General features: G+C 31.6%; 1 protein-coding gene across 5 annotated transcripts in view; it reads left to right on the forward strand.

The window, feature by feature from the left end:
• LOC106677487 (short-chain dehydrogenase/reductase family 16C member 6) overlaps positions 1 to 15818 on the forward strand; it is a 58170-nt gene that overhangs the window by 31990 nt on the left and 10362 nt on the right. For 3 of the 5 annotated variants that reach the window (XM_014415461.3, XM_067050062.1, XM_014415460.3), the window contains exon 2: positions 5925 to 5982. In XM_014415461.3, coding sequence (XP_014270947.1) covers positions 5925 to 5982 — 58 coding nt within the window. Of the gene's footprint in view, positions 1 to 5924; positions 5983 to 9221; positions 9707 to 11066; positions 11784 to 15818 lie in introns of those variants that run through there. The other 2 variants (XM_067050063.1, XM_067050064.1) reach the window with 2 other exon arrangements.

A 15818-nucleotide genomic window follows, 5' to 3' on the forward strand; every position in this document is an offset into this window, starting at 1 on the left:
CCTTGAGGAACACCAGCGGACTGAGAATAGAGGGATGAATATTGTGGTTTACTTGGAAAAAAGTGTAAATTTGAAATTTTATTTAATCCTGTAGATCAAATAGTTCCTGAGATATTGGCTGGTATGTAATGTCAAGATTTATTTTATTCTACTATCAATTAACTAAAGAAAATATTATTAATGCGCTCAAAACTTCAATTATTGTCTTAAATTAAAAGTGCGTGCGTGCGTGTACAAATAAATGATCGAATGTGACTTTGATAAGGAGATGGTTATGGTTACGGTCAAGAAGGACAAAAATAGTCTTCAACTATTTATTAATTGCTAATGCTTCGACCCATAATGTAGGCCTTCATCAGTTCTAATGTCATGGGTGAATATGGTGTACATTGTTGTACCATCTCCCCTATGACAATGGTCCTAATGAATACATACATTGTGGGTCAATAAGTTTGAAATTAATAAATAGTTTAAAACTGTTTTTGATCTTCTTGACCACAGCCCTGACGATCTTCAATTTTTTAGAAAAACGAACTAAAAAAATAAAAGTACATTAAAAATTATATTTATATTGAATTACATATCACGATAACGTATTGCTGCTTTTTTTGAATAGTGGTACATCTGACAAAAAAAAAATTTTTTTAAATTTTTTTTTTTGAGGTATTCCATAGATTTTACCGTAGTCTAGAGCTAGTTTGAGACAAAGTAACCGCACTGCAAGGTGCATCTTTGGAATACGTACAATTTAAAATAAAATAAAATAAATTTTTCTGAGATGTTCTACTATAAAAAGAAATCACCTATATGAAATAGCAATGGGTGAGATATGCTGAAAATAAGAAATATATATATAACTTATTATATAATAATCATATAACTTATTATATGCAAGCCTTTATACTTTTATAATAAACATATATAACTTACATTTGATAGAAAATTTAATTATAAATAAAAAAAAGAAACATTAATCATACTAGAGCTACGTACTCAAATGGGAAAAATAAAGTATCTAATAAAGAAATATGTCTGAATAGCGTCTCTCAGCGTTCTTAAAAACAACTAACAAGCATATTTAAAAAATTAAATTCCATATTTTATTTTCATACATATATAAATACTTTTCTAAATTGATATTTCAAACTCTCAAAGAATATTGAAACAATTTCGAAGAGAAATAAATCGATCATAGAAATTATAATAGGATAGGTTGATTGCTTTGGAATGATATCGACATAATATAACAAATTCGAATATTAGAAAAATTTCATAAATCTTAGCCTGGGTTGACTGTATATAAATATGATCTAAAAATCGCTAAAATTCAGGTTTCTTTCATCCAACATTACTATTTGGCCAATGACTAACTTGGAATCCTCATACAAAAATGAAAAGATAGGAAACTGTACGGCGAATCCGACTGTTACAACACTTCAACAAACGATCCAAACTTCGACGAATTACATCCTTTTATTTATGATGATTAGGCCTCTTTGGACTTGACAGGGTTAACATATTAACATATACATTTACATTAATAACATATACATAACATCAGATAAATATATAGATTTTATTGGAGTGCTACCGATTGTAGATTTGTAGTTTCTCCTCAATTCTTTTATGTTATTAGAGCCTATCACGTTTACTGGTATTTTTAACTTAAAAACACTTGTAAATTTCTAAAAATAATATTGGTCTACCTAAGTCAGAAGTGGTCAACATTGGTCAACACCAAAGCAAAATAAGCTTAGCTAATAAGTTTTTAAAAAATAGAACTGCTGTTGTGTAACAAAGTCATCTTCCGTTAAGGAAAAACTAGGGTTAAACGACCTGAACGGCTGGTTTTTACCACGCCGTGGAACAAGCGGTAGGGCTTTCTAGTTACTAATCATAGACTTTCCCTCTTGGGAGTTCAAAATGACTCTGCATTGTGGTAATTGTACTTTTGCCCCATGACCCGACGTTAGCTTATACTTAATTAGTCAATGAAGAGATTTATTAGAATTGACATATGATAAATTAACTAATAAGAAGATAACAGTTAACACGTTAATTATATTATAGATGGGACCAGCTTAGGGAATATATCAAAACAACATCGGCCCAAGTGTCCTGTGTTGGGGAGTTCTCAGGATAACAAACTGCATTCTAATAGAACCTTGCCCTTTTCAAATGTATGCTATTATTTAGTCAAATTATACCTGTGAATAAGCATGTGCGAAATAAATTAAAATAAAAATACAAGAAAAGGATTTTTCGGATAAATCAAGGTGCTCTTTATTAATAATTTATTGATAATAAATATATAACTTGATGATAAATTATTTAAATTACAGAAAAATATATATAACATAAGACAAAACTTCAGTAAATAACATAAAAATCTGACTTCAAAGGTTTCAAGTACTTCCTCCTGCATAAGGACTCTGCTTTTAAGATCATATACACGCTTTCGTTAATCTTACCAACTTTCCCGGTACCCCAGTTTAGTTATGATCTTCCAAAGACAGTTTCTGTCTACGGAATTACAGGGTGCTTTGAAACTGGTAAATTGGGCGTGCAGATACAGACCTGCTTCCCATTATTTTTCGGGTACCTGTTTTAAGATGAAGATCTTTACTCTCCTGAACCATGCTAGGTGGTCGCCTATTATTGTATCAAAATATATATATATATATACCTAGATATCCCACTTAGCAGGATATTGGTCACTCTTGTAGGACACCAGAAGGAGTGATATGCCTCTCTCTGTAATAGCCACACTCATACATACATACTCTTCTTCCGGACAGGATTATGCCTGTATTCCAATCCTCTAGTATCCTTTCCTCTCCTTATTAGTTCTAATAGCTCGAGTCTTTCAGATTCTTCATCACCTTTAAAGAACTCTAATTGTTTGCCTGTTCGTGGGAGCGTCATTCTATGAAGTCTGTTAATAGATATTTCAACATCCAGAATATTCGGTTTATCCACTTCTTGTGGCAGGAAGTCTCAGCATGATCCATGTTCTTGTCGTCCGTTCCATTCTGCAGTGGAAGTTCCTGTAAATGTTCTTTTCAGATATTTTTTTATCTTTTCATTGGATGTCGTCAGTTCGCATTCCCATGTTTCTGATTCTATAACCAATCCCTTCTTTCCTAAATTCTTGTCGGCGTAGAATTCGCAAATATTTTCAGTCTGCCAGTTATCCTCAATTGCTTGCAATCTTTCCTTGAGAATTTCTCTTTTTATTTTTCTGATTATTTCATTTACCTTTGTTCCTATGGCTGTGTATTTGTCCAACGTTGTTTGATCAGTTCTAGTAAGGCTAAAGATTTTCAATTTTTTTTTTCTCTCCACTGGCGTTACTCAGTCTTTTGTGAAGCAAGTCTTGGCTTTCATTTCTCCTGAATACCTATTAATTCTTTGACAGTTTCCTTTAGCTAATGTATATAAATTCTAAATTTAACACATCTTAATGAGATGTTCTCATCAAAACTCTTTACTACTTACTTACCAAAATTGAATAATTAAAAAGAGGGTTCTTTTGGAAAGTTATTGTTGAAAAATTATTGTAGAATTTTAGATAAGTTCATGTAAATAACCTAATTTTTTTTAACACGTTAATATTTAGTTATATAATAATATTTATTTGACAAGGAATAAATCCTCATAGTGATATAAGGAAAAATTTAAATTTTAAAATAAACTGAATAAGCTTTTTATGCAGAATTTTAAGATGTCAAAGAAATCATTATTTCTCAATAGCGGATATACACAACTTTTGATTAAAAAAACCTCCTTATATCTCCGTATTTTTTTATTTTGACTTACCTACATCTGGAATATAAGTATTGAGATCGTGCAAAATTTTATAATTCGAAAGTATTTTTATTTACCCCCTTCGTGGTCGTTTCTAATATACAGGGTGAGGTTATCAACAGGGTTCCAACCCGTTCTAACCATGGTTTTTTCATTTCGTAGAAACACCACAGAAAAAAAAAAGGTCGGGGCCGTGTGTAGCTGAGGGATTTAAGCGACTGCCTCATGTCTGCAGAGGTGCTGGTTCGAATCCATCAGTTCTAGTCAATTAGGAAACAATCCATCAACTTCTTCACGGAAGGGACTTTATCAACAATCCCATAATTTCTAATAACGTGTTACAGGAGTAAAGAAAAAGATATAAAAGCATCCCCACTCCTATGGTCTGAATGTAGTACAAAAGTCTATAATTTAAAAAAGAAGTCTATTCATAACAAACGGTGAAATTAATGTTTATTAAAGAAACATTTTTTTTTTTATTTACTGTAATAAATAAATAATATACTCCAGAACAAAATGATCTTTTTTGAACAGTGCGACAGCGATTATTGTTCCTCTTCATTTTTTGTCCTATGAATATTCAAGATGAGCAGATGAAATAGTTAAATGTAACTGGAGGGCTGTTTTACTGATTTCAAAGTGTTGCACTCATTAAAGGGGATCTGAAAGGAGTTTAGATGCCCTTTTGATAAGACCGAGGAACTTTATTAGCTGAACTCATAATTTATAGTTCAGTAATTGAGCTGAGGTGTCCGTGCTTGCTGAAACTAATCTTTAAAACGCAATGAAGTTGCAAACTCACAAAACGGAGAGAAATTCGTGAGGATTTGCTTTGCTATTGCTTTAATTAACATGACGAATCTAGGGCAAGGTCCCCGATTTCTTCAAATGTGAAACATGTAGGGCGGACCTGTAGTAGTATTCAAATTCCTACTTCCACATTTTTCAATTTCATATTAACATAAATTAATATATTTTACTTTTCATTGTAAACATCAGTTATATAATCTCATAAACATCATAGTGATATAATTTTATTCCAGTAGATTTATAATTTGTTAATATAAATTCTTCAGAGTTTTAATATACATGGTTATTTTTTATTTTATTTTCCTTACGGTATTTGACTGAGTAGTATATATACAAAAATTATTTATAACATTTGAAGCAACTCGTTTAATAGATAATAGACTTTTTATAATATACATATATTATAAATCTGTTTCTCACAATATATTCTCAGAACTTACCTTCAGATTCTTATAGATACTTAAGATAGTTTGTATATATATAAAGATATAGAAACATATTTGTTTATATAAAGCTAATAAATAATTTTTTTTTAAATATTCTTGTACCTTTTTTGACTGCCACTTTGACCATTTTCTTCCAATCATACCGTCAACTCATAATCTTCAGATATTTTATTTATTTATTCAAAATATTATAAATTAATTAAAGAATTTGCTTATGCAACAAACAGATTTAAAAGAATCTTTTTGGTTCTAAAACAATTAAATAAAGAACGTAAAAAATTATAAAAAAATAAAATAGTAAAAAATATTAATGTGTCCAAATATAAAATATAACAAAACGAATTTATATTGCTGAATATTGAGTTAAATTGCCGCTTTATTGAATCTCTTCTGCTTGTATTGTTATAATACAATATTAATTATCAAGGAATAAATTAAAAATTGTGTTAATGTGTTAATAAGGACTGTTATTACAAGATCCAAATAAATTTATTATAATTTTTTAAATATACTCTTGGATTTTAAGAATATTCAAAAGTTAATCTTTATCTATTTTTGGAGATTGTCTTTGAAAGGATCCAATGAATCTCATGAATTACTTTGAACAAAAAAGACTCTCAACCGAAATAAATGAATAGTCTTTTTAGTATTTCCCTCTTGTGGATTCTATCGGGAGATCTTTGTTACAAAATAAACCGCTTGAATATTTATAAACACTAAAAATGACTTGTTTGATGCGCATCTGAACAAGGTATTGTTCCCACCTTTGTAGAGTTAAGATAAAACTGGAGAAAGTGACGACTTGACTCCCCTGGACCATGTTCCATTCATATAGTCATTCCACCTCTTCTTGTGTTTCAGTCATGTTCGCGGTTGCAAGGGGAACTGCCGCCATCCCTGGCAACAACATCAAGAACGTGTGAGTGTATTTACTTTATCACTTTATACATCAGTGTTAGTAATTAATCAATAAACTAAGTAATTCATCAATTTCAGTGACTCTTCTGGGAGAGAGTTCCTATGGTTCAATGTAAATATTATATGTAGGTGCTAATGTGTATTTATTTTATTGTTATTTAAATTTAATTTTTTTTTATCCTATGTATAAATTATTTTGTTATTATTTAATATTTTATTTATTATATTTTTGTTTTTGCGTATCATAATTGTATTTCTTTTTATTCACTTTATTATTATTTTTTTTAGTACTATTTTAGTCAGTTTTTCTTTCGTTCTTCTTTTTCTGTGTGTATTGAATGAATTTTTAAAACGCTAATACTTAATTGTAGTAGATCGTGTTATCACTCTTCAATAAAAACCTATTCTAAAATTTCTATATCTATATTTATTTTTGAATAATCAAAAATTAGTAATTAATTAGAAGTATATGTTTCTTTTGTCCGTTCAAAAAGATGCATTTATTATTTTTTATTTCAAGTAATATTTCTGGAATATCTTCAATTTTTATTTAATTACCATAACGATGATCGTATATTGTCAAAAACTGAAAAATTATTTGGATTTTTAGCAGTTTAAATTTTCGCATTACTTCAAACAATGCTATCTTACATCCAACTTAATAGGGTGTACAAAATCCGATTGGCTCTCTCAGGGCCACCTGATTCCAATAATCAATAAATTAAAACAAATAAGACAGGCTCATTGATGTCAATAAAAAGTGATATAATGATAAATAAAGGCCAATAAAACATGTGGAGGGTCAAAGGTGAATACTGAAGTACCTTGTAAGAAAGTACTGTTTTTTTAAAAAAAATTTATTCAAAAGGATGATTTGTTAAGAATCACGCTCAGAAAAGTGATATACTTAAAGAAATAGACTTTGAATAAGCTATTTTGTTTGTATTATTAGATATTTTACTAATTAAAAATAAGGAAAAGTACCTCCATTATGTTGGAAGAAGATAGTTGGCCGTAGGAACTATATTATAGTAAGATAGTTCCTACGGTCAACTATCTTAATCTAATATTAATTAATTAATGTTTTTGTTTATTCCATTGATTAAAAAAATATAAAATAAAAACATCAGTCATATCATATGTTGTTCATGTGTTCAAAAAACAAATTATAATTATGAAGAAATTTATAAAATCTAGTGACAAACAAATCTTTTAGACCACCCGGACTATCTTCCTACAATCTACTTCCATTATATATTTAACTTTTCCTTTTTTTTTCTCGTTAGGTAATTTGTAAATATTAAATAAAATAACAATTTTAACAAGTTAGTTGTTTGTATCATAGTTCTTATTTTGATATCCAAAGTTGTTCAGAAAATAGATTTTTTAATCTGGAGGACCTATGTCTTAAAGTTCTCGGGGCCACCACCTGATTAAAAAACACCTTCATTTTTTTCTTTTTTTACATGTTTGAGAATTACGAAATGAAACTTGGCAGATCCCAGTACTGGCGAACAAAGTTTCTGCAGTGAAGTCAGATTTGTAACAACTTCCTGTTTTTCTCGAGCGTAATTAACTCAGGAGTTTCTGATATAGAGGTATATTTTCAATGAAGGGTTCTTGTTGGAAATATAAATTTAACCAATGGTTTCTCCAATACAACTCGTTCTGAAGGCGTAAATCACTGAAAAAACATTTTAAAAAATGCTTTTTGACGATTTGTGAGTAAATGATCGGGCAATGGAAATATCGAACAATCATAAAGGATAAAATCGTTTAGGAATTCAAATTTCCGTGAGAATTCGTCTATGACAGACGTTTGGAAATCCTCAGTCGGCCGAAGATTATCAAATCCTAACGGATTCTTACAAGAAATTTAATTCTCAAACGATTATTTTTCTTTACATTTGTTTGATGCTCTGCGCTGTTTTCCCATAATTCGTTAACAACCGTAAAAACATGTTTTCCTTTTTTGACACGTTAATCATTATGGGTCGGGAAAATCACTGTCATAAAATCATTTTGGAATGAGATTTTCCTTAAGAATCCTTCAATGAAAATAGCCCCTTTTCTTAATAAATTCATGCATTCACAAACAAATGAAACTTCATTCACAATAATTGATAATTAAACAAGTTTAATTTCGAAATCCTCTAAACTCTAGAAAAAAATGGAATTTTAATCGAGTTTTAAAGATCGTTTATATCGACCATGAATCATAAATGTTATTCATCAGTTCTTATTTATACTTTAATTTCGTGGAGAGTAATTAAGAATGAAACGATAGGTTGGATTTCTTTAGAAGGTTCTTTCGTCGGTGCGAAGTATGATTATTTAATCATTTTTTAAAAAAGTTTTGTGTTTTCGAAATAAATTGTAATTGTTCTGAATCTCTGGGTACGATGAAAATTTTGGTTTTGATGACGTTTTTATTTTTTAGATTAATCATTACCACAATAAGTGCTCTTCTTTAAATAATAGAATTTATTTGGTAAGAAATTAAATAAAAATTAAAGAAAAAAATATTTAAATAACCTAAATAAAAATTACGGTAAAATTATCTTATATACATAAAATTTACCGCTGTTAATGAAGGAAATGTGAAGTAAAACGAGTTATGTATAATAACAAATAACGATTTTACTTCAATAACTTCAGTACATGTTCAGAAAATATCGAATAGTTTTGATTTCGTGACCGCTGTAAATCTACTCATATTTTGTAGGTTTGTTTGTCCGAGGCCCACCCAGACTCTTATAGTGGGTACCTTTAATTGGGGAATCTCTGGCGGTCGACCGTGTATCTGGCCAAATCACTTCCATGCACAACCATTGTAACAGTACTCCATTACAAAGTACTGCATCCATCATGGGTTGTAGCAGTACAAATTTATTATTATTATTTTTTTTATTTGATTTGGTATATTAGATGGCAAAGTTTGCAACACTATGTATCCACAATAGAATTGAATATCCAACTTAATACAACTGAACAAGTATGCAACTAAATAAGCATGGCTAATAAGTAAAGTATTAAAAGTTCTCACATGTATTTTATTACTTAATAAATAAATAATGTGGTATGTTGGGCAAGATTTTTTATCCGAAGATAAGAAGACAAAAATTCCCCTTTCTCACTCATTTACTGAATGCCGTTCGAAAGGTACGTGGATTTGTGATGCATGTGTACGTCATACGGATATTTAAGTATCATAGATGATAATCCTAAAATATTATAACCTATATTATAAAACAATGAACTGGACTTAATATTCGTTTGCCACAATTATAACCTAAAACGTAAATAGCAATAAATTCTGATAAATACTGGACTGGATGGTTCTTAGATATTAAACAGTTTAGATAGTTTCTAAAACTATTAGTCAGGCACTGCTCATATGTTTCACTAAACATTGTATTATTTTTTTATATTCCTTTCTTTCTTAAATATTTTGGTGTTGGAAACAATGTCGACTCCTCATGCATCCCTTCAGGATCCTATGACCTCATGCGACCAGTTCTCCAGAATGACTAATCAATCTGACATCATGACGGACCAACTTGATGTTCGGCGATTGATATCCAAAGTGAAGAGAAGACCGGGACTTTGGGATACATCCTCGGCGGAGTACTGGGACCGTGGTGCCAAGAGGCGACTCTGGGAGGAGGTTGTCGAGCTCCTCTTTAACAAAGAAGGAGCAAGCAACGCTGAGAAGAAGGAGTTTGGTAAGTGGAGATCATCTTGAGCCATAGCAACAAGTGATTGAATTTGAAAGTGAAAGTGAAGATATAACAATTTTATTTTATTTTTATTGTCTTCTAATAACAGATCATTTGGCTTACATTCAGTTTTCTTCTACTTATGTATGAAGGAAACTGGTTAGTTATTTTAAGAACTGTTTATACATCAAAACACGATAATACTAATCGATAGATATTCGAGAATGATGTTCGAAATGTCAGTAGGTTCCTAAGGGTCAGTCGGAGTGACAGTAAAACATGAACGTTCTCAGATGATTTACTGACAAAATTTTGAAATTCAATTATTTAACATTTGAATTGCAGGAGGTGCTGTCAGAGGCCACGAGTGCCTTCTTCGTATCGATTGTTTCACTATTTTATCCGCAGGCCAATTCGAAAATAATGTTAAACAAGCTTTTTGTTTATTACGAATCGAGGCATTCACAATATCCTTACTGTCTGTTCGATAGATCATATAGAAGAAAGCGTCAGTCAGGCTGATAGCATGGGGGGCCTTCGCAATCCAAGTCAGTCACGTCTGCTGGCTTTTAAATGAGTAATGAATGACATTTTGACTGACCCTTAGGGGTCCTATAGGCTACGCTGCTTAGGTAAACAAGGAATATTCATTTTTAATTTAAGGAGACTCTATGATATTAATATCTTAATTACAAGTTTTATTCAATGACGAGAATTGTCATTCATCGATCTATTATTATAATAGACAAAACTTAAATGAGGCGAAAGCATTAAAATAGCCGTTTCCCGAAAACCATGTTCTGAGGGTCAGTCGGAATGACAGTAAAACCAAAGATGGCCTCTCAAATTGATCCTGTAGGGATGAGTCTGATGGATTACCGAGAAGAAAATGTTGAAATCATATAATTCTAAATTTTAAATAGAGGGGTGCTAAGAAAGTGAAGAGGAGGTTGGAAGTGCTGCCATCATATCGAGCGTTCCACATTATTCTTCCAAGCAAATGCTAATATTATGGTCAAACTAGCTTTCTGTTAGTTAAGGATAGAAAGAGACATTGCACGAGATCCTTACTGTTCCAGATCTCATATGCAATGAAGCTTCAGGCAGACTGGTAGTGTAGGAATCAACAAGATTGAATCAGTCTGATTGTTGAATGATGGCTGTCATTCCGACTGACCGCGCGAGGGTCCCTTAAGTTAGGTTGATTAAGTTACAAAAACAAAACTAATAATGAAAAAATGAGTCTTGAATTAAAAATTTTCCACAATTGTATTATAGCAACCCGCACTAACGGCACAGAATGTTCTTTTTTTTTTAATTATTCTAAAGTAAATATCCATTAACTTATAACCCTATTGTTTTTTAGGAAATATCGTCCAGAAGAGATGGAAGAGCCTGAAAAATAGTTACATTAGAGAGCACCAGCGGCTATCTAAACTGAAAGAGCATGAGGCCTGCCTCCGGTCACCCTATTACTATTACGACCGCCTATCGTTCTTGAAGCCCACCACTAGCAAACTGCCCTCTGGCAACGATGAAGTCGCTGAGCCGGATGATGCCCTCGAGACAAACGATGTTGACGATGTTCCCCACCTCCCTCCTTGGTTGTCAGGTTCAAAACCTTCTAGGAAAAGGTACGTGACACAAGAAAGCGTGGAACCGATCAAACGAGCTAAACCGGAAACGGAAGACGAAGACAAACTATTTTTACTGTCGTTGTTGAGCTCTTACAAGAACATCCCACAACACCTCCGCATCCCAGTCCAGATGGAGTTGCTTCACGTCATCCAAAGAGCCCAACAAAACATGATCCTCCAGTTCGCACAGATGCCCGTGGTGGTCTATCAACTTCCTTACCAGACTCCTTCGGTCTTTCAGTCAGCCGAGCAGGTACAACAGCCGGAACCTGGACTGATCCAGCCTCCGGAGATAGCTGAAGAGGAATTGAAACCGAGAACTCAACGACTAGTCGTCATGCACAAAATAACTCCGCCCTCGTCTCCATCTACTCAGGACAGTTTGTCTGACGCAGAACTAGAACTGTACCAACCTTCCATCTAGGCAGTAAGAAACAGATCTCGAGGTTATAATAAAAAATTATAAACAATTCTCTTAATATTTATCCGTAATTTAGATATTTGCTTAAACACTATGATGTTTCTCTGAGCTAATTTCCAAAGTAACTCTACCATATTAAATATAAACTTTTTAAAAAAATCAAGTTTTGGGCAGGTGTGAGTCTGGATTTATCTTTTATTTTAATTTGAAATAAATCCATACTATTTGCTTCAAAGTACTACAGAGGGTAGCACTCTAAATAAAACCAGCTTTAGAAATTCCAGTGGGTCCAATTCATTTCAATCTTGGAGCTCGAACAATCCCCTCCTTCCCAAGATGGAAGCAGCCCTCTGCCGGGAATTCAAGAAGATACGTATTAATGAGAAATTAAATTATCGTTCTTTCGTTTAATTGCAGTTACGTGTGTTTACATGCGTAACATCCCGCCTCTGCAAATGCCCGTATTGACCAAAAGGAGAGAAGGGTGGAAAAAAAAAAAATAAACAATACATAGCCGGAATAGTAAATTCGTTCATTCATTGTGACCAAACTACGGTTTCTTTTAAAAATTTAGGTTTGTATGATGAACAATATCAAAGGCTCAAAAGATCCTCTTTTGGATGATTTAAGAAAAGTTGAAACGACTTTAGGCAATGGTCCAAGAGTCCAAGAGAAGAAAAGCGGAAGTTAAGAGCTAAAATTTCTAACTCTGTCAATCATAGTTAGGGGAAATAAAAATAGCAAGACTTACAAAAGTTAAGAAAAAATCATTTTTGAGGTATTTCGAGTGAAGGATAAATTGCGGGTTATATTCTGTTAGAAAAAGGTTGAGGTTTTATCTAGACTATACAAGTGATGCAGTGCAATATGTCATTTAAAATTAAATATTGTATTATTTAAGGTGCATACCCTCAATTTTATTTGAGAAATAATTCATACAAAGGTAAACGTTATTGAGTTACATAATACATTCAAATATTTAATTTGTATGCTAATCAATCCGTCAAATATTTCTGGAGATATAGTTTTTCATTAACAAAAGATTTTTTTCCGAACAAGGAGAAATCAACATTTTACGATTTTATTTCACAGAATATCATAGAAACTTCTACTCTTACTCCACTGCTACTCAATTGAGAACTACTTCGTCATAGGAGTAATAGTTTCCGTGATATATTCCAAAATAAATTCTCAAAATAATGATTTTTCGTTATTTGGAAAAATATCGCTATATGAAACACTATCTCTGGAACTATTCATCGTAAAAAGCTATATTAGCTCATATTTTGGATGTTGTATTGCGTGTTTTAATGTATTTGATTGTTTTAAAGATACAGAGCTCCAAATGAAAAATTGATTTTTAGTACCGTTTTAAAACACCCACTATTATTTATGCCCTCAATTATGATTGCCACAGTCATCAATTTTGACGGGTAACCTATATGTAGCATTCTTTAAAGTAATTGAGAGGAAATAATTTCCTGTTTTTGCCTCGGACTCTTGGACATTAATTGGTAGGAACACTTCACGCCTTACTGTACCGTACGTTCATTGTAAACAAATAATGATTTCATCTGAACATTTTCTGGATTTCTATTTGATTGATGGATAATATCGAAATCAATTCTTTTTTTGGATGATTTCATGTAGCTTCAGACCTATTGTTTTCCTTCCTTGTAGAGAGTAGAAAATCCCATGAGCAACTGTTGGAAGGTACAGAGGTGACTGTCAGTGTTTCAACGGATATGAGCATATTAATTCGGGTTTACTTTTTTTTCTTATCTTGAAATATAAATAAAGGACTTAAAAAGTTTCTTATCGCAGTTCTTTCGCTATTGGAAAAGTAATGTAACCATATTAGAAACACATTCAGTGAGAAAGTTCCCGATTGGGAAAGAGCAACTTCCGTTCGAAATTTTCGAAGGATATGACCTCGCATGCGCCAGCAATTATCAACATGTAAGAAGCCAATTACATCATTTCATATATCTAAGTAATAATTACGGATGTCTTCATCTTATCAGTAACAATGTATCTATTTACATGAGGTTACAAATCTTACTACGTCAGTAGGGTCGCCTTTGACCAAGTGGAGGCCAGAGTAGAGAAACTCTCCGAACAACTTTTGCTAATCAACAGAAATAAACTATGCATTAGTTGAAATCATAACTTTGTAGAATATTTGATTATGTGGATGCGCCACAAGCTTATCCAAACAGTCCTAATTCAAGTACTTTACTTTCATAACATGGACAACTTTTAAAAAATATGTTTTACAAGCTGGCCAACTTGTTCACATTGTTAGATTCCTACAGACTTGACATTTCTTTTTCGTCGTCGACACCATTTCAAGGTGTACTTTGTACTGGTATAGTTCTAGAACTATTTCGACACAGCATCCTTCTATACTCGGAGGCAACGGAAATAGTGCTATTTCCACGGCTTGGAATTGGAAATGGGTGTCCGTGAAAGTTGTAGAATCTCTAGAATCCAGCCCACATGAGGGAATAAAGGGGAGGTTGAGACAGCTCAAGAAACATTTACGATTACAGTTTCTCTGTTATAATTGGCAACTCACCGCAACATAGCAAAGGGAGAGAAATGTTCATAAAAAAGGAGAATTGATTTTAATGAGGAGTCTGTGGAATTTTTTTTTTTCTAAATAAATTTACAAATGAACTTTATATTGTTTGAATTATATAAATAACTAATTATAATTATATTTAATATAATCTGAACTTGCGATTGACGGCTCAAATTAGTGAGATCCTATGAATGTTTTGGAACAAATTGAGCCCAAAGTAACTCAACAAATATTTTATTATAGATTAAGAATTCTCTCCTATTTTATATCGTGCGTAACATCATGGCTATATTTAATAAATAAAATAAAAATTATCAATTCTTGAATAATTAAAAATTTTATAGTAAAAATAGTGAAGATATACAAAAAGCTGGTAAGCTGAAACTGAAAATGAACTCGGTTTTCTAGCATCAGGTACAGACTTTCCTGTAAATTCGTTATATGTAATTCCAACTTATTACTTTATAAAAAATCATTTTCATTTCTATTTGGTTGCTTGGGGAAACGAATGAATACACTCTCTCCGGAGTAGGAACATTTTTTCTCGACTAGAGATTTGTAAATAAAGGTTTTTTGAGATGCTGAATTAAAATTGAAGTCAGTTTTCTATTGGAATTTTATTTGTTAAACTATATCATTTTTTTTTCAATTTAATAGAAATTTATGATTTTAATTTTTGGTACATATTTTTACTTTACTCTTCTTTTTTTTTTTTTTTTTTTAAATCAATTAAAATACCATATCAGTTAATAACACAGGCCAACAGAAAGCAGTAATTTAATTCTCAGTTACTTGAATAATGAATTTATTTGCACATTTTCTTTGATCAATTTTTATACCTGCATCACTCAAGCATATTTTGACCAAATAAAAATATTTTGGTGCCCCTAGAAAGAGGGATTTTCTTTCTAAATATGGTAATTTAAATTAGTTGAATTCCATTTTTCAATAATAATTTCGTATCAGTGTAAGTGGTTTTAAGGATGTTTAAAATATTTTCTTAATTTGCTTTAATCAATTATTTCCACTAAATATTAATTAATTTTAAAATAAGCTCTTGATTCATAAATAAATAAAAATATGATGGTTTTGAAATAAAAATACAAGAAAAAAGCAGGATAACTCTTAAAAACAAATTCGTCCTAACTACCCGATACAAACATAAATTAACTACTTTTCTTTCTCTCTCACGAGCCAAGAAGAAAATCACTTGGAAATTCGTGACAGAAAGGCCTTGCATGACTTCCTGAAACTTAAACTGTTTCAAAAACCATAATCGAACCTGGAGCCATTAGAAGTTGTGAAGTTTTAATGAGAATCGATTTCGTTGAAGACTTTTGTGTTGCGCGATCTGTTAGCCCTTCTGTGCTAGAGAATATATATGTATTTTTGTTAACCACCTTATATTTTACCTTTGCCACTTAACTTCATCGTAAGACTGACTATCTATTTAATGTAGTAATAATTGAGTATTGA

Source organism: Halyomorpha halys, unplaced genomic scaffold (genome assembly GCF_000696795.3).
Source record: "Halyomorpha halys isolate HHAL.00 unplaced genomic scaffold, Hhal_1.1 Scaffold100.1, whole genome shotgun sequence".
Taxonomy (NCBI): Eukaryota; Metazoa; Arthropoda; class Insecta; order Hemiptera; family Pentatomidae; genus Halyomorpha; species Halyomorpha halys.